Source organism: Lycorma delicatula, chromosome 5, assembly GCF_047948215.1.
Source record: "Lycorma delicatula isolate Av1 chromosome 5, ASM4794821v1, whole genome shotgun sequence".
Taxonomy (NCBI): domain Eukaryota; kingdom Metazoa; phylum Arthropoda; class Insecta; order Hemiptera; family Fulgoridae; genus Lycorma; species Lycorma delicatula.
Genome location: NC_134459.1, coordinates 55,312,528 through 55,338,712, shown reverse-complemented (window position 1 = coordinate 55,338,712; position 26,185 = coordinate 55,312,528). Strand labels below are relative to the sequence as shown.

The following is a 26,185-nucleotide window of genomic DNA, read 5'->3' as shown; positions in this document are numbered from 1 at the left end:
TGGTGATAAAAAATTGTTTAACCTTAATTACTAGAATGGGTGAAAAGTCACCCACACTGATGGAAATCTGGTTGCCATACATTTGTAACGTTGTATATAACTTTCTCCTTCTACGTATTATCCTAATTGGCAGTGCCCTGCATGGCAGTATAGAGAACAGTTACCAGTTGTTTGTCCGTTACTCTGTATGGAGACTCACTGGGTGAATTTTCACTCATCTTAGTAACAACAATTTTTTATTATTATTGTGTATTAGTAAGGATCATGACCCAGAGGCTTCAATTTTTATCTTTAATAGTCACAATAAATTACAGCTTGGGTCTTACTCACCAAAAAAGGGTAAAATTGTTCTTGTGGTGTCATCCATGGATGATAGAGCAGCTTTAGGTGAAACAAACAACCTTTCTCAATTGAATACTACAACTGCACTAAAGAAGGTTTTTGACAACTTATGTAAGACATATTCCTATAGCAGAAGAACACAGCGATGGCCACTAAGTGTTTTTTTATAGCATACTGAATGCTAGTGGAATAAATGCCTACATTGTATATGCCTACAACAAGGTTGCTAGAAATCAAATAGCAGTCAATCACCTTCAGTTCCTGTATACCCTTGGTGAGAAGCTTATTCAACCACATATATGAGAAGACTACTATGGAGAAACCTTCAAACTCAGTTGAGGCACAAGATGGAAGAAGTCCTAAAACTAAATGAAGAGGAGTCAGCTGCAGTTCTCGGCACCAGTACATCTGAGAGCACCACAGCACTTTCAAGATGTGCTCAAAACATTTGTTCAACACAACACAATGCTCAAAATGGTATAACTTCGTTTGTTCTGAACACAAGAAGAAAATTTGTGAATTCTGCTCTTTATAACATGTTAATATTCTACATTTTTATAGTAAACTATACAACTATACATAGAATAAAATTATTAAACAAAATATTAAATAAAAATGCATTTTCTATTTTCCCCTCTCCAAAAAAATGCCAAATCAGAACATGGTAAAAGTAGACTTTTTGTTTCTTATGAAAAAACGCACGAAAATATTTTGTTAAATATTGAATAATATTATTAAAAGATACGTTTTTAGGCAGACAATAAAATATATATATATATTGATAATAAATATAAATAACATATAAAGTGACAATATACAGAAAAAAGATTTCCGGGTAAAATTTCACCCATTCTAGTAATAGAGGCCGATAGGAACATCCTAGTAATTAAGAGTTAAAAAATTAGAAAAGGTTTTTAATTTTTTTTTATAAAAAAACCATTTTTTCAGCAAATTCCAAAACATCAAGACCCTACAGGGGAACTTTTCCGTGAATTCATTTTATCAGTAACACAGATGAAAAACAAGAGAAAAACTCACTTTCAGTAAAATTGCTACTGTTCTAACCAAAGGTCTTATTTTACTAGTAAAAAGAAATCAGGTAGTAGGATTGAAGCTGCTACTGTGTGAAGGTCAATGTTTCACCACTCGCCCCTTCGACAAATATCATAGGATTGTTTCACAAACACCTGAAACGGTAAAATTTGTCCTTGGCCAGCAACTAACTATACGTACAATAACAAAGAAATTCCCGAAGAACTGTTTTTCTAGGAATTATAGCTTGTCAAACTGATGGGTCTAACATTCCCAAACTTTTTTTTTCTAAAATTTGCCTGCAAAACTTGGAGGGGGGTCTTATTTTTGAATAAATAAGGTATATATTTTGGAGAGTAAATGGCAATATCATAACATTATGATAGTCAGGAAACTTTTACTAAATTGGTGGTCAGGAAAAATCAAGAAAAACAAATCTTAAAATTCGGTGGAAACCCTGTGTATAAAAAATATATTAATTTTTTTTAATATATATTATTTTTTTAAATTATATATTATTTATTTTTATATATATATATATATAGGTTTTAAGGGAGTAGATAGGCGTTCCCACCCATCAACCTGGATAGTACTCCCCACCACACTTGTGTAGGTTTTAAGGGAGTAGATAGGCGTTCCCACCCATCAACCTGGATAGTACTCCCCACCACACTTGTGTGGTGAACAGATTTCCTACACCTTTTTTCTATTTTCCTTCTTACTCTTTTATAATAGGTTTTCAATGATCAATGGGCTTTGACAGTGGTTGGGGAGAAATTCCCAACTGTGAATTTTAATCCCAGAGCAAGTTCAGAGTTTTTAAGATGACAGCCCCATCACTGGACTATCCTACAAGGTGTTGGTAGCGTCTTTAGGGGAATTAAGAATTACTTGCAAATTTCAAAAGGAAAATAAACCGAACAGGGTTATGGATAAACACAAATCTAGTGCAATTTGGCTTAAAGGACAGACTTATTTTGGGGATGTGGAATGTTAGAGGTTTGAATAACAAAGAAGTGGAATTGGTTCATCAATTGAGCGAACACAAGGTGAACATTGCAATTGTAACAGAAATGAAGAAGAAGCCCAATATCACAAAAGATCAAAAGTTATATATTGAGGTATAGTGGCATTGAGAAAGGGAAAAGAGCTTGTTGTGGTGTTTCAGTGCTTGTGAATATGAAATGGAAGAAACATATTTGAGTTATACATTTATTAACAAAAGGATAATCACTGTACGCTTGAAAATAGATCGAGGTTACCCAACAGTAATTGGCATATATGTGCCTGAAGAAGGGAAGAAGGACGAAATGGAAGAATTTTATGAACACCTCCAAATTTAAGTGAACAAATATCATTCAGACTTTTTGATAATAGTGGGAGACCTGAATGCTAGAGTAGGTAACCAACCAGTTCCAAATGTCTTAGGATGTTTCAGTGAGCCTTGCTTGTATGAAAATGGGAAACTACTAAGAGATTTTACAACATACAATGAGCTGATGATCACTAATACATTTTATAGAAAAAAAGATAAACATAAATATACATGGTGCGCAAGGGGCTATAATTGATTATGTCATCGCCAGTAAAAAAGTAGCTCCACAGGTATGTGACACTGGGGTGTATAGAGGAAATAATATTAATAATAGTGATCATTATCTGATTGTTTCTGAGATAGAGCTATTGGTAAGGGGGAGGAGAAGTTTAGCAGCGAGGCCAGATGATCTTTAAAGTGTATTTGCTCCAGGAAGAAAGTATTCGTTTACGTATCAGCAAAGGTTGACACAACTGCTTACAGAAATTCCAACAATAGATGATGTAGATGAAGAATGGAAAAATTTAAGGATTGCAGTGAGGAAGATAGCCTATGAAACAGTAGCGAAAACCAGAAAATATAGATATAGAAAGGATGTGAAGTTGTGGGACAACAATAGAAAGATAAAAGGCAATAGAAGATAAAAGGAAGGCATATAAAGCTATGATACAGAATCCTTCAGACAACAGTATAGAATTAAAAGGAATTATGGTAAAATCATAGCGAGAAGAGCTCATGAAAAATCATGGGACAATTTTATATTTATGATGGAGAAAGATGTACATTGCAGACAAACAATTAACTATAAACTCATCAAACATCTAAATAGCTCAGAGAAAGATACAGCAGCACCATATATTATAGGAAGGAAGAATGGATAGAACATTACAAAGACTTGTGGACGAAGGATCTATAATAGAAAACTCAGAACCTATTGAAAAAAGATTTGATATTGATTTGATAGAAATGAAAGAATTGGAAAATGCTTTGAAAACAACAAAAAACAGAAAGGCAGTAGGAGTAGATAGCATTAACTCTGAGCTCTTGGTGTGGATGCACATTATTTAAGCTGCGCTTTTTACACTTAATATATGTTGGATGAGTTCAAACATCCCTAGGGAGTGGAAAATAGCCAAAGTAATATCCCTTTTTAAGAGAAGGGATAGAAGTTTGGTGAAGAATTACAGAGAGATAAGTTTGTTACGCACTTGCTATAAGTTATATTGCAATATTGTCAATTGAAGACTGCAAAGTATTTTGGAAGTAGTTTTAATGGAGGACCAGGTGGGTTTTTGGATAGGCCGATCGTTCATGGACGGTATATTTTCTCTTCAACAGATCACTGCAAAAAGAGTAGAGTTTAATTTGGAGACACATCTCTCTGTTTTGTAGATTACGAGAAGGCCTTCGATAGGGTACTCAGAGAAAAATTATGGTACATCATGATGAAAAGAGGGATTCCACAACATTTCATAAATATGATTAAAAGTATGTATACAAAGATATCAATAGTAATCGTCTGTGATGGGAGGATGACTGAGGAAGTTGTGATAAATAGATATGTATGGCAGGGTTGTCTTCTTTCTCCCTCTCTGTTATATATATATATAAAACAGAGTTATATATATATAGAGTGGTAGTGTAGAGAGTGGAAGAGTGTATAAGCCAAGGGATAAAAATTAACCCTGATGTATCCATCAATAACATCTTATTTTCAGATGATCAGGTAATCCTTCAAAGAATAGAAAATGATTTGCAGAGGGCTGTGTTCTATCTGAATGGTTTAAGGTCTCAATATAATATGAAGATATCCCTGACAAAGACAAAAATCATGGAATTTGTGAAAAAGTTTCCTGTTAGATCAAAAATCGTTCTAGGAGATAAGATTCTTGAACAGGTGTTTCATTTTAATTACCTAGACTGTGATGTTACTTACAAGAACAATAGCAATTCCGATAAGAAGATCATTAGATTTCAAGCTATTTGTAGAACAATAAGAACACTGCACAGGAAGGTGCTGAATGAGACTCAAATGAAGTTTTATAAAGTGATGGCTGTTCCTACTATGTTGTAAGGCTCTGAGGGTTGGGTCTTATCAAAGAGACAGCTCAGTAAAATTCAGGCAGCGGAAATGAGATACCTGTGTTTGGTAAAGGGGTGCACTAGACAAGATCATTTTAGGAACGAGGATATCAGAAGAGAGTTAAATGTTTTACCCTTGTGGGACACAATAGTAGAGAATAAGGAGAGGTGGAAGGACCATGTTAATAGGATGGTAGACGGAAGGTTCCTCAAGGAAATAATACACTATCGACCAACGGGCAAAAGAGGTGTGGAACGGCCAAGAAAGCACTGGTAACCCTTTGAAACTGGAACAGGTGAATCGCCTGTACCATGATGGAAGAAGAAGAAGATCATTAAAATAATCTAAAAAAAAAAATAATTATAAAATTAAAATAATTTGGTTTTTTAATTATTCTATTTAAAATTTGTTAATAGTAACATATCATTTAAAGTTTTAGTATAATTTACCATAAAGCCTTCTGCACAATGCTAATTAACTTTATACTAATCGAACTTGTCGCGAGCTATCAATCCTTTTGAATGTATCAACTACTCTAGTTTATTGTAAAAGGGTGTAATCGTGCAAGGGAACTAGTAAAGGGTTGAAATCCAGTCGACACAGGAGAGAGACGATATCGAGTTTTGTGTGTGTATGTGTTCACACACAGACATGTCTGTACATGTGAATATGGAAAAAGAGAAAGAGCTTACTAAACAGAGACAATTAGAGGATGAAGAAAAGAGATAGTATTACTTTAATTCTGCGGTTGTAATATTGAATAACTGCACTGTACAGTATATCTATTGTATTTCTTTTATTTTTCATACAGTTCTAGACAAAAAAGTTACAATGAAATTGTAAACTGTATTGTAAGAGTCTCAATGATATCATTTCTTCAGCTCATAAAACAAAAATTTCAGTAATATAAATAAAACTGTTATTAACAAAACACCGTTTTTACTGATATCAAAAAAGGTAAGACACTACACATTTCTGTTATGAAAATCTGTCATTAATTTAGAGTTCTGTTTAAAAAAAAATGCGTGTTAAATATATGTAATAGAAAATAGGTACACAATAATAGATAATAAACGATTTTTAAGTGTTTCATATAATAAGAAAAAAAAAAAATTCTTACAAAACTCTTACCGGTCTGATTTCATTTATTAAAAAACTAATAATACATATCACATTTACAGAAATAATACATTTCTAATGATTATGGCAGTGCGAGGCTCTCACCCACTAAAAAACTTCCGCCTCTTATCACGCAGGGGCCGGATCTTAACCATATGCTATTTACAGCTCCTGCATGATCACCCAGGTACTCTACTATCCGAATATGGATGACCAGAAGGCGTCCCCAGGGGGCGATCGACGAGTCCGAGGAGCCGTCACCGCCCACCTGCAGAAGCTGGCGCCCCTTGATCACCTGTCATCGAACTCCATGTCTCTATCGATCCGCTTCTCCTCAGCCTGTCATCACCTCTCCTCATTGGCCTTCTCTCCTATCACTGATCGTAGTCGAGACACAGTTCCATTTGTCGCTATTGCTGAGCATCACCTCGATTATATTGTTGAGCCCCACCATACACTGATCCTCGAGCACTACTCGGTTTACAATTTCATTGTAATTTTTTTGGAAACCATTACGTTTTGTAAGATTATTCTTTTATTTTTTTATGAATTACTGATTGTAATCTTATGGATTTATTATTAAAATTTATCGCCTTTCTAGAACAAACAAACATTCATGTTTTGAACTTCACGACTAATTTTTTTTGTTGATAGTCATATCATTCACTTCATACCAAATTTTTTCTTTTTTAATAAAACTAGTATAATCTCTTGTAAAATAATAACTTTATTTTTTTAAGAAGTGATGGGAATTAATAAAATAGTTTCATCTTCAGAACTTTCATTTACATAAAAGCATTTACTATTAAAACAAGTTGTAGTAAATTTTCTTTTTTAAGTACGTCATTAATTTTTCGTATGCTACCTGGTACTATTAAGTACTGCTATCTAGCAGTGCGATTCGTAAAGTCACCGTAAAAAAATGGCATATTCGAGTCCCGCGGTTCATCAAATAGAAAAAACATCGTTGTCTAACAAAATTAGTAATATCTTTCTTTATTACAAAAATAATTGAACTGAAATATAATGTTTTCAACTTAATTTTTTACATCTCTTTCTCATTTTAATTTCACTTTTAAGTTAGGTCATGTTTAGAACTGTAAACGTAGTTCGTTGACTTCGCCGTCTGCTGACTCTTATCGGCGAAGTTCTAACGAACTGCGTGATAGTTAGATAAAACATACAAGCAAAAACAAATAAACGGCACTCATCCCTTGAGACTATTCTTTATTTAAATTCTACTTACAGCAAAACAATATTTTACACTTACAGCAATTAATATTTGGTAAATTTTATTTGAAAAAATAAAATGTAATAAAATGACAGGTTCCTAAATAAAACACTGCTCTCTAAAGAACAATTGTAGAACAAATAAAAGAAAAATTATTTTTAAAATCTAAAATTGGTAAAAATTTGTCAATAAAATATTAATAATCGCCTTAATGATTCTTCTTAACCAAGTGAACAACTTATAATTAGTATATGCATAAATAGGTTTATTGGCATTTGGGACTTGTGAATAGATATTTTACACAGGCAGCATCTTTCTTCTACTGCTCTGTTCATATTTTGAATACAATAAAACAAATAAAATTTTAAACAACATTAAAAATAAAAGTGAAACTAATTTAAAAATTAACCCCAACAGAAAGTAATAAATAAAACTTCTATAAATTTATACTTTTTAAGGTAGTACTGAATTACAGGTTAAAGTCTACATTTTTAAAGGAGAATTAAAAAAGGAATACTTTACTCGTATATCTTTCAGTATAGTTTTTAATATTTTTAGATAAATTCTTCAAAAGTTTAATAAATGAAAAAATATTTATAAAACTCAACATACCATAAACATTACTTAATATTTTTTAATCTTTAAGTAGATAAATTTTACAAAAATTAAAAATTTAAAATTCTTGTTGCTTCTCTCCATCCAGTTTCTAGTGCTCCTTGCACTGAACCAAAGGATCTATCACTACTAGCTTCTCCAGCAAATAATATAACCTAGAAAACAGATACATTAAATAAGTTTGTGTTATTATTTAAATGGTAAAGAGGGAAGGTATGAAAAAGAAGAGAGAATATGAAATGGTAAAGAGAGAAAATGGTAATGAAAAAGTATAAAATACAAATTATCATCAGGGATTATTTAATTTAGAAACACGTTATTAATGTCACTAAAAGTTTTTTTTTAGAAATAAATAAAAGTATCTGCTGCTTTAAAATAATTATTGATATACATAATTTAATTATGACAAACCGTATAATATAGATACCATAGGATGTATCTTTTGATTCTTTTTTTTCTTTTAATTATATTTACACATCAAAATTTTGTAATAGTTATTACCTTTAAAACATAACTCTGCTTTTGTGGAGGTAATAAATGAAATTGTGTCGATGTTGGTTTATGGCTTTGGAAATAGCATTACAACTGCATTATTGAAATCAAAAGATATTTTTTGCATTTTATACTTTATGAAACATACTGAAACATTGTGTACTGTATTAGATAATTATAACAGTATTAACTCTGCTAATTTTAATTTTTCAGAGACTTACATATATAATTTCCTATTTAATTTTTTCATGGGGATTAGCTTTTCCATGAAATGAAAAATCTCTAATTTATCAGCTAATATGAAAAGATGTGTACAAATATTTGTGTAAACTCAATTGTTACTGTCAACAATAAATTTTGAAGGGAGAACCTTGTAATAAATGATATCCATCTGAAACATTTTTTTTTATTTTTTATTTTTTTTAACAATTTCTGACACTAAGAGGAGGCAATGTTTATTTTATTTCATTACAGAAAGAAGTGTATGAATTGTTTGTTGCTTTACAATATCCATCTCTCAGTTATATCAATAGAGTACATTAAACACCAAAGGTGTAAGCCACACCAGACCAAAATTTTCTATGTGGGTAATGATATTTACGCATCATTGATTTGCACAGCTAATCAGTGCAATCGACAAAACGAAGATGTCACTGTGAATCAGAGTAAAGGAATTTGGCTTGCAGTAGGGTAATACCACAGATAATTATAATGATGCTCATTTTGTTTGTTATGAATGGTTTATAAGTAGCAATAAGATCATAGAAGACCTTCTCTTCTGTAAAAGTATCATTGCTAGCCCAAAGGCTTAAGAGTTGTTCAAGATCTTTGATATTTTTATATCTGAAAACAGTTTGAAGTAGACAAGTGCATTGGTATCTGTACTGGTGATGCTCATTCTATGTCTAGCTGTTATAAAGGATTGCAGGCTTTTATTCAAAGGATAGCTCCTAAAGCACTATTGACCCACTGCATTATTCACATAGAGGCACTGGCATCAAAATATCTGAGTCATACATTGAATCAGATCTTAGAATACATAGTAGATGTAGTAAACTTTATAAAAACTTGGCCATTGAAAGCAAAACTTTTCAAAAACATTTGTAAGGATATGGGATCTAAACACATGTCTTTATTGTACTATAGCACTTCATAATGGTTTCCCCACGGTAACATATGTTTGAACTGCAACAAGAAGTTTATATTTTTCTTAAAGAGGAGGAGTTTGTTATACAAGTACACCAAACAATTTGTGAATGAAGATTTTTTGATAAAACTACTATATTTATCTGACATTTCTGAAAAGCTGAATGGTCTGAATTTCTCCAGGGAAGCAAGAAGCACCTTTTAAAGTCAACAAGCACCTTTTAAAGTCAATTGAGAAATCTTTCGATTTTATAAAAAAGACTAAAGCTGTTGTAAATATAAATCAATGATGACAGAGGCAAGGAAGGTTACCCCTTGTAACAATTTTTGATCTCCAGTCGAATTTCGGCTGAGGTGTGAAATCCATTTTGAAGGGCACTTATCACCTGCTTTAAGAAATATTTTTAAAATTATAAATTTTATGTAGTTGCATTGATTCAAGATCTATTTACTTCCATAGTTCCATCTGAGTTTACTGCTGCCGAAGAAGAGAATGTGATTGTTTTGTAACAATACATTGAAAAAAAAATTTAGCAGCATGTAATTAAATGAATTTTGGATGTCAGTAAAATACGAAATATCAATTTCTTAGTGGTAAAGCACATAGTATTTTAATTCCATTTGCGATCTCTTATTGAACAATTACTGTGAAAAAATCTAAGTATCGCGTGAAAATCAATACGAAAAAGAAATCAGAGTGGTTATTTCCGGTTTAAGTTCACTTTTCAGAAAATGTCTAATGATCAACAGGTTCATGCATCCAACTAATTATAATTATTACAATTAGTTGAATTTGTTCAACTATTTTTTTTTGTGATCTAAAATGTATTTTATTTATTTTTATTCAACCTTTGGAAAAAAATTGTTGGCTATTTCACAAAGTGTACTTGTTAGATTCTGACATAAAGTAAGAAAATCCAAATTTAGCAAGGGTGGCGAGAATTAAAAAGGAATGTCCTGCTTTTATTTTACCAAGTGCTTATGAGATCTTTTGTTGCTTAAAATAATAAGAAAATCACCAGCCTAAAATTTACATTAAAAAAATTTTGATAAACTGGCAACATCCCAGAAACTTGATGGTACTTTTTTTTTCTTTATTAGAATTGCTTTTTGTTCTCAATCATGAATTTTTTAAAATAAGGGTTTATGTTTTCAATATTAATTTCAAATATTGCTTAACTATTTTTAAAATCATTATTATTAAGTAAGTCTAATATCATTCTAGATTACAATTAATTAAATAAAAGTAGTATTCATTCATTCATTTTTCTCATTTCATTGGTATTAATTTTTCTATTTTTATGTTGAAAATTTTGTCCTAGGCAAATCAGTAAATTATATGTACTATTTTAAATACTAGTTCCTTCCTAGCCATTAATCTATTTTTCTTATTCTGGCTTCTTCCATATTATTTATTCTGTGGACATATATCTGATCCTAATAGGTTCTCTCAATGACCTTAAGATCTAATGCATTCTTGATTACCTGTTGATCACATCAGGAACTTAGTTTCCTGCCCAGTGGTTGCATAATAAATATTATGTCCAAAGTGCTAGTTGTGTAAAGCCTAATCCCCAACAACCAACATACTGTAAGTATAATTTAATGAAACAGTAATGAAATTTTGCTTCCGTTTTTCATATTTAATATTAAATTTAGTAATATTCTTTGATAATTTTAACATTTTTTTTTCAACTCATATATTTTTGAAGTTGATGGTTCTGAGGTTCAAATCCATATAAAAGCAACTAAGCTTTTATATGGATTTGAATACTAAGCAGTGGATACCAGTATGCTTTGGTGGTTGGGGTTCAATTAACCACATGTCTTAAAAATGGTCGGCCTGAGTCTATACAAGACTACACCTCATTTACATGTTATCCATATCATCCTTATCTCATTGGGCCACAAAAGGGGTTGCTTATTTTTCACTAGTTGAATAGATTTTCCATGTACACATTTGGAAAAAAATTAAAAAATATTATGTATTTCATATGCCTAATGAATCATTATTTGCAGTCTTATGAAAAACAATAATTTTAACATAATAAACAAGTTCAGCAAGGTATGATTATACTTATAATACATTTGGTTAAAGTATATTATTATGTTCTTTAGATACCTCATCCTTTGTAAGGATGTAATACCTCATGAAAGGATCCATCATATTATTCCAAATAGCAAACCTCATCACACAACAGATTAATTTGATATCCTTTTTCCTCAGATCCAAGAAATATTATTTTTTTGTATAACAGAATTGTATGTGAGCATGAATAAAAAAAATCAGGAGAATGGGTAGCATGTGGCAAATTAATAATAATAAAAGTGATAAATAATTATCAATACGTAAAACAAATTGTTAGGGATGTAGGATTTAGGGGGTATACCAAAATGAAACGACTTGCACTAGATAGGGAATCTTGGAGAGTGCATCAAACCAGTCAAATCATTGAAGACAAAAAAAAAATATCATTACTTTACAAAAGTTCCATATTTTTTTAGGTATGAAAGATGACAATGAACTTTTAATATGACTATTCATAAGATATCAAATTGAAAATAAAAATGTCAAATTAAAATGTATTTTAATGTTATAAACAAAATATTACAGATAAATTAGCTAAATATAAATGAATAATAATCAATTTTTACAGCTACAGTTTAGTTTTTATCCTTTTTTAATATTATTAAAAGCAGAGATTTACCTGAAGTTAAATTTCTGTGAATATCTTTTTTTAAATTATACAAATAAATTTTCAAAATTAAAGAATTTGATTCCTTTTATCATATTAACAAAACAAAAAAAATTATTAAAATTTGCAATGACTGAATTTCAAATTAAAAGGAATTTTTCTTACAGAAGTAAGGTTTCAATCAAGATTTCAACTACTTCAACTATATGAAATTTATGAATACTATCTTAAAAAATCATAAATAAACAACCGTAACAAACAGAAAATTATTTTGTTACATAAATAATGGGTTTTCTAATATTTATAAGTCATATTCCATTACATATATTCCATTAACAGTTTGAGTATTCAACATTATAACAAAACTCTACCAAAAAATTAAAATGAATCTGATAATTATCCCCAATAAGTTTTTGTAAGAACCAGTTAACATTAATTTGATTGAAGTCATTGTTTGATTAAGTATGAGTCATATAGACCAATATTAAAAAGTTAATCTTTTTAATATAGCCATGTGTTTAAATTTATGAATAAGGAATTTCTGTTAAAAAAATAGTACCTTATTTTTAAAAAATAACACTACCATTCCTATCATACCAGACAACAGACATTTTTTCATGTAATGCCACAAAACAAAACTTTGAATTACGAGAAAGGTTCTGATTATGCTTCCATTGTCATTTTTAATTAATTACCAAACCATTTAAAAATATTTATCACCAATTTATTTTAAACACAATTAATTTTTTTTTCTTTTACAGAAACAATATTATTTTTTTAATGAATTTTAAATATTATCATTTAATAGAATAAAAAACCATAAATTTTCTGTATCCCCCTTCAACATGTGCACAAATATGTACTCTAATGATTTCTATTAACATGTTTAATAATGATTTATTTGCACTTATTTTTTAATATAAAGAATTTCAATAATTATTAAAATAAAACAGGGAAAACATTTTCTTTCTATGAATTTTACATTACTGTAAAATTGAATTATGATCACTAAAACACACATTCACTAATTACTGATATTTATTTTTACCGGATTTGTTTGGTTGAACAAAAGAGGTTCAGCAAGAACATTAGCAGCAGAGTATCCCAAATAATCGCTCTTTAGTGAGCGAAAACTATACGATCCACGAACAAAAGCATTACTAGACCAGGCTGATCTATAATAAAAATAAATATAATTATGTTAAGTAAATTTAATAGTTATATATAAAATACAAAAAATATATAAATATCATTACTTAGGTATTAAAATATTTACTTAATTCATTAGAATTCATTTACTAATACAGAGTGATAGGTCACAGATTCTCCATGCTAAATGAAGTTAAAAAGATGTTTACTGTTACTATATTTATTTATTTATTTTCTACTCCTACACATTAAACATTATATAATTCTTAAGTGACATAGTTGATGCATTGACAATAAAACAAGTACAAATAAAAAACAAAAAACAAAACAATAAATATCAAAATCATATAAAAACACGTACAAAAGCTCATAAAACAATAGCTGCATTTAATAATGCACCATTCCAGCTGTATCATTTATAAATTCATTTGCTGAATAATACATGCCTTTTATGAGTAAGTCATCAGCATTCTGTTTAAACTTTTTTAGGCCAAGGTTTTTTATCCTTTCTGACAGTTTAGTATAAAATTTAATCCCTCTATACTGAGAACTTATCATAAAATGATGAATGATGTTTTGGGAGTTGTAGATGTTTTCTTATATTATAACCATGTTTAAAACTAAACTTATTTTTTTTTTAATTCTAGATTATTGTAAATATATATTAATGATTCAAAATGTGTAACCTAGGAAAAGTAAGCACTTTCAAGAATGAGAATAGAGGCCAATTTGAAATGTTAGAAACTCTTTTACAAATTAAACGAATAATTTTTTTTCTGAGTCTTAAAAACTCTTCGTCCTACACCGAACCTCAACACTTCCATAAGATAGAGCTGACTGAACATAGGCTTAATACATAACAAATTTTGTATCCAATGAGGTGCTCTGGGAAACCACAGAAAATGCAAAACATACAGAATTAATTCTTTTTGTAACGTAGTCAATATGCACACCCTCGTTTAATTTTTTGTCAGTCAACATTCCCAGAATACTCTGTTATTCAACCAGAGTAAAACCATATTCACTCATTGAAGGGACCATTTTTTTCCATCATTTTAAAATTAATAATCTTGGTTTTGGACTCATTTATAAGGAGACTATTACTAGTAAACTAGTCTTTAATGCAGATTAGGGCACTCCTAAACTAATCACTCAACTCCAGAATCATCCCATCCCCAATCAATACTTTTGGTATCATCAGAAAAAAATATGATATCCTCACTGATGATTTGCAGTTGATAAGGAATTTGTAGATAAGGAAGAGCAGTGGACCAAGAATGGACTCTGAGGACCCCATGTCTAATACACTTCCAACTGGAGTATGTCTCAAGTCGTTTCCAACCACACATGCCTTTGCATAAGGTTAGCTAAATAAGAAGCTAATAAAGTTAGCTAAATTCTAGAGAAAATACATAAAAATAATTTATGTATTAAAAGCAAGTGATCAAGACAATCAAAAGCCTAGGACAAATTACAGAAATATCAGCTACCTTTGAGAGTCATCCATAGCAGATGGCACCCTATTCACAAAATTACACACAAAGCAAGCTTAGTACCACATTTCTTCCTGAAACCATATTGAGAACTACTAAAATAATTAATTTTTTTCCAACTACAATCCCATATCAGACACTACTTAGTATTGGTATGTAAGTACGTAAGTATTGGTCTTTTTTATCTTTTTTTTAGGCAGAGTTATAAAAAGAGAATTGTGATCCAAAAAACCTGAATCTACACTGTAAACAAATATGTCTCCTATGAAAAAAATCTGTCAAAACATCAATACACGATGCACACTGTTTGCTGTTATTTTTGTAAGATCCTTAAATTTATCTTAAAATCGTAGGTATCAGTTAAATCTATGAACTTAGTTACATGGCTGTTATCTCTCAGTAAATCAACATTAAAATCTGCTGCTACATAAATAAAGGTTTTCCTTCTTGCTTTTAAAAAATGAAGGAAGTCAACAAAAATCTTAAGAAACGCAGAATCTATATTAAAGTCTGATATAATATAAGTGGACCCAGCTAACTTATTTAAAATGGGTATTTCCACGTAAGAACCCCCAAAAAAAATCCTTATTAAATCTGTAGAGATCAGTTATAACTTTAAAATCTATACTGACCTTTACTAGTGAACACGTGTAAAAATCTGAAATCTTAAAGCCTTTTAATTTATTTAAAATGGAAATATTTGTTGCATCGTCATTATTTATTAGTTTAAATTCTTATTAATCACTTATTCCTGATAAAAGTAAATTCATTAAAACTGTCTCTCTAACAAAAATGTCTCAACTACATTAAAAAATGTTCAGTCACATTCATTACTATCATAAAAGCGTAACATTAGGTGGCTATTTATTATGTCATTTATCATCTTCCCAATAGTTTACCTTCCCCATGAACTGAGTGAAGCCCATGAGATGTGTGATTACATCTACATAGCTTATGGAGCTTCATCAGACTTACATTTCCAAAATGAGAAACCAACTTCCAAATCTGATCATTAATCACTTTAACTTTTATTTTTAATACTATATTCAAACATGTCAAAACTGAATGGTATAGTTCGAATAAATGACATTGGTGTGTTTCAACCGGGCTAAAAAATGTCTTAATAGTTCTTTAATACTATAAACTGAGGATTCCTTATTTGTTATGTTATTAGTATCACCAAACAAGACAGTAAAATCCCCCTTAGTTAGCCCATTTAAATCCCAAACCAAAGCAAACCAGTGCCTCAATAGAGGCGTTCGGCATCACAGTTCCCATTACTGTAAAACTGAAAAAGGAGTATGATCTAATGTTCTCCACAAGCTACTGTCCCTGACTGTCAGAAAAATTTCAATTTCACTATCCTTTATTTCTAGCATACTGTTTTTACATGAAGGTTCTCTGTAAATGAAACCTTCATTAACCTTAAAATACCTATCCTGATAACTCATTATTTTCCCCATTACCTTTCCCAATAATTTTACAACTAATATTTTTACAGCTGTTGTAATGAGGACACCTGAAATACACATCATTAGACTTATTTAAATAAGTTTTCTCCATTAGAGTTTCCAAGAGTTCTGTTTGTGTATTATGACATATCTTATCAGCTACATTGATTATCTGACTTGCCTGCTTATTGGATAAGTCTCTAGAGTTACTGTTATAGTGCAGCTGTAATACAAGTAGGTAGTTATGAATATGAACAAACAAATAATTATACAGTAGGATTTTATCAATTTTAAGTAGGACTTATCATTTTTGAAGTAAGAAAAATACTTACTGTAAAAATTAAATAGAATTAATCATTTTTAATATCTTGTAAATCTTTTTTGTTTTGGTGAAGGAAGCCTGGACATGCTCCCAAGGCATTTCAACTATAAGAGTTACTGACCATTCCTAAAAAAAAAAAAACAAAGCTAAGCATACAAGCCCTGCATACTTGCCACAGCTTTCCTAAATAGGTTAAAAATGATCACACTGCTTGAAAGGTAGCCCCAAAAAAATATGGAAGTGCTTCGATCCAAGGACCTTATGTTCAAGTATGACAAGCTGTAGAAGCTGGATAACAGACTCTGTATAGGATACTATCAGCCCATTATACACATATCTCTCCAGAATAGTCCATAACCAGTTATTATAAAAGGTTATCAATAATTTTGCTGAACTTTCCTGGCATTCGCAGTTAGATTATAATGTAATCTTTTCTCTAATGTTAACTTTTATTAAAATATAATTAACAACTGGACCTTATTTATTTAAATACTTATTTACTAATGAATAATAACAAAAAGTTTCATACATGATTTGTTAAATAAATAAGCAGTAGGCATAAATAAGCAATAAACAACAGTCATATGCTGTTTTTTTTTTTTTTTTTTTTTTTTAATTTAATCTCTTCAAGCATTCAGGTATAAGAAAGAAGTTATGCCCATCAGGCTCCTACTATCTTCATTTTCTATATATTTTTAATTTAAAATGTTGAAAATTTAAAACTCTGAACACTTAACTTTTTTTTTAATTTACAAGAAATGGAAAGGTTTCCATTTAAATGTTTTATTTTGTGCATGGAGGGATGTCAGGAAAGTTTTTCAATTTTTTTACACAACTACTCCACTAATACTCTTTAAAAGTGTTCCAGTAAATCTTTAATTAAAGTTTACCTGACATTAGCATGATAAGTATTGACCCACCGGGTTGGTCTAGTGGTTAACGCGTCTTCCCAAATCAGCTGATTTGGAAGTCGAGAGTTACAGCGTTCAAGTCCTAGTAAAGCCAGATATTTTTACATGGATTTGAATACTAGATCGTGGATACCGGTGTTCTTTGGTGGTTGGGTTTCAATTAACCACACATCTCAGGAATTGTCGAACTGAGAATGTACAAGACTAACACTTCATTTACACTCATACATATCATCCTCATTCATCCTCTGAAGAATTATCTAAACGGTAGTTACCGGAGGCTAAACAGGAAGAAAGAAAGAAAGAAAGAAAGCATGATAAGTATTAATTGAATGAAATTTCTCAAATGCAAACACAACAATTAAAATGGGTGCTTTGTAACTGATATCAAGCAATAGAAATAAAAATAATGTTAAGCAAACAGAAGATTCTGAAAAACGGTATATTACTTTATGTATATGAAAATACATAAATTTATTAAATAACAGATTTTGCCACTTCTGCTGGCCATCTGCTACAACTATTTTAAATGTAAATAAGCTTTTATCTACTGATGATTCATTTCAGTATATAAAGAAAATAAATTAAAAATTTATTTTAAAAAGCTCTACATATGAAAAAATAAAAAAAATCAAATTTGATCAATAAAATTTCAAACATATTTGATAAGGAGTTGTACCAATTTTTAATGAATGATTTTATTTTGTATTAATTACTATAGCTGGTTGAAATACAACAAAAAAAAATAATAATAAACTACATATTTGTAATTTTCATAGATGAGAGAAACACATTTTTTCTGAAAGTTTATGTACTACCAATGCACTACACTTTTGCTTACAAGGTTTTTTTCTAGACCACCAAAATAAGAAGTTAAAAATTAAAAATTTTCAGAAATTCTCACATCCCCTCAGAATGTGTGGATAAAATTTTAACATGATAAATACCCAATAGATACCTACTGACCGAATTTGAATAAAATTAATTCATTCAATCTGAAGATACTTAGCAAAAACGTAGTGTTGTAAATACAAATGTTTGTACATAAATACATACATCCATCCAGAAAAATATTTGTTTTTTTGTTATTGACTCCTTAGGGTTTGAATTGTTGAGATTTATCAAAAGTCCGATATGTGCACTTTTATGTGCGATAATTTATTTCTTCAAACATCATATCAAAGAATACTAGATTATGATAAAAGATGAATGAACGATTTGTTTTATGTTATTAACTACAACCTAGCATGTCAAATAAAAGTTATTGTGGAAATATAAAATATTTCCCCTATTCACATTGCTCTTTCACCATTGTTATATTAAATACAGTTAATATTCATAAAATACAAAAAATATTTTAATATAATCCTATTGAGTTTTATAGCCATTTAGCCATACTAGTAATGTTTTTAAGGTAATGATTTTTAAGGGCTGAATTCTCCAATGTTTATCTACTTTCATAGAGACCAATTGTTGGTTTGAAGTTTTAGTTGTTAGTATTACGTTAATACTGGGTTCAGTAAATAGTGAAATCACAATTTTTGGCCAGAAATCAACTTTCTTATTTTCCTCCACCTGCAAGTGTCAATGCATCATAATTCTTTCCAGTTAAAGAATGGGGAAACTAACAGCTATTTATATTATTCCCAGCGCAGTAAAAAATTAAATCAATTATCCTTCCATAATCCTGTTTAAAGAAAATTCATGATGGCTATTTCATTTCAATTTTTTTTATTTGAACAATGCAGTGCATTTTTATTTTTTTATTTGATAGTAAACCTCTTATTATTTATATCAAGTTCATTCTTCCTGTAAATAGAAATCTTATGGAAAAAGTTTGAAATTCATGTAAACAGTGACTGAATCATTAAAAAAAAATTTTTGTGAATTCAAATAAATATATAAAGATGTAAGATAAGAGTAATAAACTAGCAAAAAAAACGATTATTATATCTTACATTTGTCATGACATTTGCAAACTAATTTTACCTTTATATTTTTTAATAATCTACATAAATTTAGTCTTCTTACACAAATTATTATCTTTTTATTATCTAACTATAAAGATAATACTTGCCTTGTAACATTTATAGGTTTTGATATAGAATACTGATTACCAACAAACCAGCTTAAAAGTTCTATAATAGCCCCAGTTAGTTCGTCATCAGGCAATGTTTCCATTAAACGAGCAGTGTCACCACTTAACCACCCTTCTAAAATTCTTGGCTGATTTTCAACAAAATGAAAATAAGGTATTTCAGTAGTCCATCCACCCTGTAATCATTTTGTTATTTTATAGTTTTCAAGAAATAAATTATAAAAAAAAAATTTTCTATAAAAGATTAGTAATTATTAATATGGTCAGCAGACTAATTTGTGCTATAGTATGAATTATATACTAATTGATGAGTAATTAAATTATGTGACAGATTTTTATAACAAACAAAAAAATCTTATCTTTTGAACAATATATAAAATTTGAAGGGATAAGATAACTTACTATGCATATGAACTGTTGATGACAGTCTCAACAGTTTTCCTGTTCAAAGAATTTCCTAAGCAGAAAATATGTTGCTGAAAAATCATTAACCAAACTGTATGTTAAAGTCTTTGCACTCTGCTTGTTACTCTGTCATTTTCATAATTTCTTTAAAATAATTTTCTTATTGTTTAAAAAAAAACAAAAATAATCTTATCGGAAAATTAACTTTCACAAATGGAGAGAACAATTTTACTGATGAATTTCTCATTTCATCAACCATTTGCCAATCTGGCTTCTAATTAAAAATATTTTGGAACCTAGATGATGAAGTGATCAACAAAATATGTCAACAATTTAATATACTTTTGTCCTGTGAGCATTATTTGTGCATATGAACAAAAGCAAGTATTAGGATATTACAAACTATAAAATTTTGATCTTGATTGATGTTTTCATTTTCTACATTATTAAATAATATTAAAAAGTACATTATACTATAACATGTTACTATTAGTAGAACCAAGGAGCAAAATTGTAATCCAGTTATATCACAAAGATAAAATTGAGTGAGCGAGCGTGCATGTGTGCATGTGTGCATGTGTGTGTGTGTGTGTGTGTGTGTGTGTGTGTGTGTGTGTGTGTGTGTGTGTGTGTGTGTGTGTGTGTGTGTGTGTGTGTGTGTGTGTGTGTGTGTGTGTGTGTGTGTGTGTGTGTGTGTGTGTGTGTAGAATGCAGACATATGGGGGTACAATGGACTGTTGGGCCCCCTAACTAATGAAATCTGCTTGTGTCTAAAAATGTTTTTTTATTTAAGCATCTGGGGTGTAGGTTCAATTTGTAAAAATGACTAATAGCTCTAATTATCAACAGTCTTAGCAAAAATAAAAAAAAAATAATAATTCTGACTATTAGTTAAAATTATATTTGATAAAAAACTTACATATTTTGATTCATTTTTGAATCTTTGTTTGTCTTCATTGGTCCAAAGGAAATTTATCATGTACTCAAAATCCAATGGCCACCAACGTGTTTCGAACTGGATAAACATTTTATTCAAAAGACCAAATCCAAGAGACTTGAAAAAGAAATGAATCAAATTTAATTAAACATAGAAAACTATAACAAAATTTATAAACTATTACTGAATCATTCTCCTACAAGAAAAAACTTTAATAAATAAAATTAAAACATACACATCGCCTACTAACCAACCAAAATCCAACAAATGTTGCAATGGAATTCAGCAAAATCAGTTCCTTATAAGCTAATGGTTACACAATACTTGGAATACCTCAAGCTTCAACTCTTTAAGGTATTATAAACAGCACAAAAAAGATAGTCATCTGGCTGTATCCTTTACATATTTCCACTACATGTAAAGAAAAACAGAAAACATGATACTGCAGAAAATTACATCATAGCTGAGTCATTCAGTTGGTCAAGTTCCTTCCACACTTATTTTCTCAGAATTCATGAACAGTTTGCTATATTGTAGCAGCTTATTGTTTTTGCAAACAAATATTTTTAATACTAAACTAAAATATCTTAAAATATATCATCATCCAGAGTCAAATTATTTTATTTCTGCTGTTTGCAAAGTTCCTTACTTGACTTTCCAATAAGTAAGCATTAAACTATGTGGTTTAGTGGCAGTTAAGTTGTTCAAATTGCATATATCTCATCAAATTTCAAGTCATTTATAAAAAATAAATTTAAAAATTGTTTAGTTTTTAAACTCAGGTAACATTGCTTTTATTCTCAGTTTAGTATCCAACAGCCTAACAGAGTTAATTTTAATAGTATAGAAGGTTTATACATTTTCATGGAAGCCAGTGCAAACAGGAATTATAAAAGAGTACAAAGCAGCCAAGCAGGGAAATTGTGTTAGAAGGGGAAGAAAAAGGCTTGGAAGTACCTGATATAATCAGTAATGCTCTGAATGTTTTTTTCTTTTCTTTTAATAAGTTGTATTACTATAATGGTCAGAAACAATTAATGTAGATCATAAAAGCAGCATAATGCTGGAAGTAAGTTTCTTCAGAGCAGATGATTGCAAACAGAAGACATTTTGTGACTGATGACCCGAACTGAAGCCAATTAAAAAAAAAAAATTAGTTAAACATTTAAACTCTGTATATCTATATCACAATCATTTCCTCTCAGACTCATGAATATCAATTAAATAATATTAGTCTTACCTCAATGGCAGTTAATTTATTATCAGGTAAAGGAGGGTTAAACATTGTTTTAGCTGAAAACTTTAGCACACCTAAAGAGACTGTAACAATAACATGATCGGCAAAATAATGAGAACCATCTTCACATGTGATTTCAACTTCATCTCCTGTCCAGTTTATTGTTTGAACAACTTTATTAAATTTTGTTTTTTGTTTAACGGGTAGCTCTTTACCTTCATATTTGCCCTGTAAATCACAAATACTATCATTCAAAATCCGTTATTATACATGAAAAACAGGCAAAAATTAAAATAAAATAAAGTTACTTGAAAAAGAAAGAGGCATTTTCATGAAGTCAAACTTTAATTCAAATTATTTTAAATCAACTATACCTTACAATATTTACAAATATACATAAAAATATCTCGTTTTAATTATTACATTAATAAATTTTTGTAGGCTTTTCAATTCTTAAATTGCAGTTGTTTTTAATATTTTCTGCTTCTATGAGTTGATATTATCAAGGATTTTTTAAATTATTAAAATTAAGATAAATAAGTAACGTAAAAGTAAGTAAGAAAAAATGATTAGTTATTTAGTAAAATATTAAAACCACACTAATAATTAAACTTTTAGTTTTAAATGATTTTAATCTGCATTTTATAATCTAATTATTTAGTAAACTTTTTATTATACTAGTAAAAGCAGCAAGAGTAAAAACACTGTTTATTTGTATGTTTGTCAGAATGTTGGAGGAATATGTCAACTAATTCCTTCACTGTTTAAACCAAACAGAACTTAGTACTTCTTCAAAGTATCGTAAGATATTTGAGAATTATGTAACATTTGCTCCCCTCTAATTATGCCTCAATGAAGCCCCTTTATGTTAGAAGAACTAATAATATATAAATAAAATATAAGGTATGATTACAAAAATAAAAAAACCATTTATTTTACATCCACAAAACTTTAGGATCTGATTTTAAGGATACAGGAACAGATAAATATTTGGTAAGAAATGTAAATCCAGTAGCCCCATCACACTTACTATGAAGGTATTAGAATCTCTCTTATAAAAACTAGGTATGCTATGATAGGTTCTATCAAGTTAGTACCTGGTAGTACTTAAGGAATCTGAATTCCCAGGTAAAAGTAGATACCTAATATTCCTTAGTTCCATTAACAAAAGAAGTAAAATCTGAATTATTCAAATTTTTCTTAAACACATTAGCATTCAAATTTTCAGAAAATATTATCTATCAATATTATATTAAATGTGATACTCAGATCTTCTTATCTTCTCTTACAGTAAAAAACTGTTAAAACAAGCCAGCTTGTTTACTATTTTGTATCAATTCTATACAAAATATAGAATTAAAATTTTAATTTAATTTTTTCCCAATCAAATAACAGTAAAAATACTGATTCTATTGAACAGTGATGAGAGAAAACAGTAGGTGTATGACAAGTAAGACTTTAAAAAAACTGTTAGAATAAGTGAAAGTTTTAAATATCTATGAATATCATTCAGTGGAAATAAACACATGATATTGAAAGAAATAATCATTTAATAGTAGGTTCAAATAAGGCACAGCATACTAATAGAAATCTGCTTAAACCAAAGCTCATTCCACAAAAACCAAACTTTCATTTATAAAACAATGATTGTTATAACATGTCGAAGCAAAATATAAAATATGTATATGAAGAATGAGAGCATAGTAAGAAATTTTAATATGAGTGATAAGGAAGATTATAAGGCCAGTCAGAGTAAAATAAAATGAGATTAAGACAATAATAAGATATTGGTTTCTTGGTAATGAAAATATTGTTCAATTCATTAAACCTCCCCCGACCCCCCAAAAAAAAAACAACTTAACTGAGAAGGGAATCATGGAATGGAATTGATGAACAGCTGAGGGAGAAAAAGTAGAAGGGGACCTTCTTTTTCCGTTTAGCCTCTGAAACCACCTAAGTAAGGTACTACTTCAGAGGATGAATGAGGATGATGTATGAATGTAAATGAAGTGCAGTCTTGTACAGTCTCAAGTCAACCATTCCTGAGATGTGTGGTTAACTGAAACCCAACCACCAAAGAACACTTATGCATGATTTAGTATTCAAATCAGTATAAAAGTAACTGCCTTTACTAGGATTTGAACCTCCCAAAATGAGATGTCGAGGTATGTTTTGAAAGACTTCAGGATTTTTAATTTTAAAAATTGACTGGTAACAAGGAATCAAGATGAGCCGAAGAGCATTCAACCAAGCAAATCAAATTATACCCAGGTAACCAAAAGAAAATAAGAATACAAAACATTTTCATTGTTACCTAAAATGTATTATTGTTTTACATGAAGGTTTCTAGTTATCAGAATGACACCAGATAATACACAATATTACATGCTACAACAATCCAATACTAGATAATGATAACAAAAATTAAAAAAATATATTTTAAATATGCTCTATATAGCGCATGAAATTTGGCATTAAAAATATCTTCTACTTAAAATAATGGAAAAAATTAAGCTCTACAAATGAAAACAAAAAAATATTAACCATCTAGTAAAGTAAGACTAAATTAATTAAAAAAAAAAAAAAAAATACATAAATGAGTACAGATCTAAGTAAGAACTGCTTCTGTTTTTTGGAGTAAGTTAATAAGTGAATAAATATATTACAGTGATAAGTAGTTACTCATAAAATATGTACCATAAGCCTAGTTTTAGTTATTTGGTTAGAATTTTCGTTTAATCTAATAGCCTAAGTTTAGGTGAAGTGAGTAGTAAAACTTTATGTTTAAAATACTGAGAAAAGCTAACATAGCTAAAACATTTGATAATATGTTTCAAAAGCACATCTACAACCTTACATAGTTGTCAAAATATATAGATTTATAGTCTCTAAATATAGTCATTTAAATTTGCTGTTCATTAATGCTAACCATTAATATATTTATAAAGGCATGATAACCAGTTTTCCATGCCACAGTTAAACTTCCATTAGGATTAAAAAATTGTACAGTTCCCCAAGATCCTTCTTCTTCTAAATTATTAACAGCATCTTCAGCTCTCTCACCCTTTTTGGCAAACTCTGCTACTGCTTGTGCTGTGTATTCATCAACATTTTTATTCTTTATCAATTCATTAAATCTGCAATTTAAAATATTTTTAAAATAATTACATGAATTCACATCAATTTTAATAATTTATATAAATTTCCATATTTTTAGAGATAATATAGATAATTTTACTGTTTTTTTACTTCACTATGCCAGAAGCAGGTAGTGTATGGGAGATATATTTGTTTCTGCTCCTTTAACTCTTGAATATTCCACAAATTTTACTGACAGGATTACAAAAATTTGTTTCCTTTGCATTAGTAACATTAGATGCTGATTTTAAAAAGAAATGGCACAGTAAATATCTTTTTTCAAAAGGGAAGAACTAAAAATTATTTGAGACTCATAAAATAGAAAGTGCTTGAAAAGTGGGTAAAGAAAAATACAATTAGTGCATTCATCATTAATTCTATCACAGAATCTGCAGCTAGAAAGCAGGCAGTTGATGAAGTTATTCACAAGCTGGTCTGTAGAAAAAGTAAGAAAAAAATTTTTATAAGTGTTAAATTAAATTTATTTAAGGGGTGTTGAAACCAAAAGAATTTAAAACTTGAAAATTGGCTTCTGTTTTCCTCTTAGGAAGGAAGATACTGTGGATACAGATACGGTTACTGTGGATAAGGAAGCTAATTCTTAGATTCTGTGGATACTGCCATAGAAGGATATTTTCTTCTAAGGAAATAAAAAAGTTATGAACTGATCTCTGGGAAAGGCCTTACAAAATTACTCATCACTCTTGAATTCTGAAAAGCTGTGATGCCAAGACCAGAAGAGTTGGAACTTAAATCCTCTTCCTAGATAGTAAGATACAAATAAGAATGCCTTCTAAAGGGGTTTGACAGACATGCAAGTTAGAAAGTAGGCTGCTATCTTGCTCCAACTGAGAAAAACAACTGAAATTTGTCATTAATATTTACTCCTGTGATAATCACACTAATACTTAAGTTCAGAAATTAAAGTACATCTAAAAGAGTTAAAACGATTGAAGTTGTATTTTTTAACCTC

General features: G+C 29.5%; 1 protein-coding gene across 1 annotated transcript in view; it reads right to left on the bottom strand.

Moving 5' to 3' along the window:
* Nucleotides 1-7,649: 7,649 nt before the first annotated feature.
* LOC142324961 (spermine oxidase-like) overlaps nt 7,650-26,185 on the bottom strand; it is a 30,387-nt gene continuing 11,851 nt past the window's right edge. Inside the window, exons 4-9 of the mRNA XM_075366130.1 lie at nt 25,004-25,211; nt 22,078-22,302; nt 20,820-20,954; nt 19,475-19,671; nt 13,120-13,246; nt 7,650-7,892 (exon numbers count right to left, since the gene is read on the bottom strand). Coding sequence (XP_075222245.1) covers nt 7,788-7,892; nt 13,120-13,246; nt 19,475-19,671; nt 20,820-20,954; nt 22,078-22,302; nt 25,004-25,211 — 997 coding nt within the window. The 3' untranslated portion in view covers nt 7,650-7,787. The remainder of the gene's footprint in view (nt 7,893-13,119; nt 13,247-19,474; nt 19,672-20,819; nt 20,955-22,077; nt 22,303-25,003; nt 25,212-26,185) is intronic.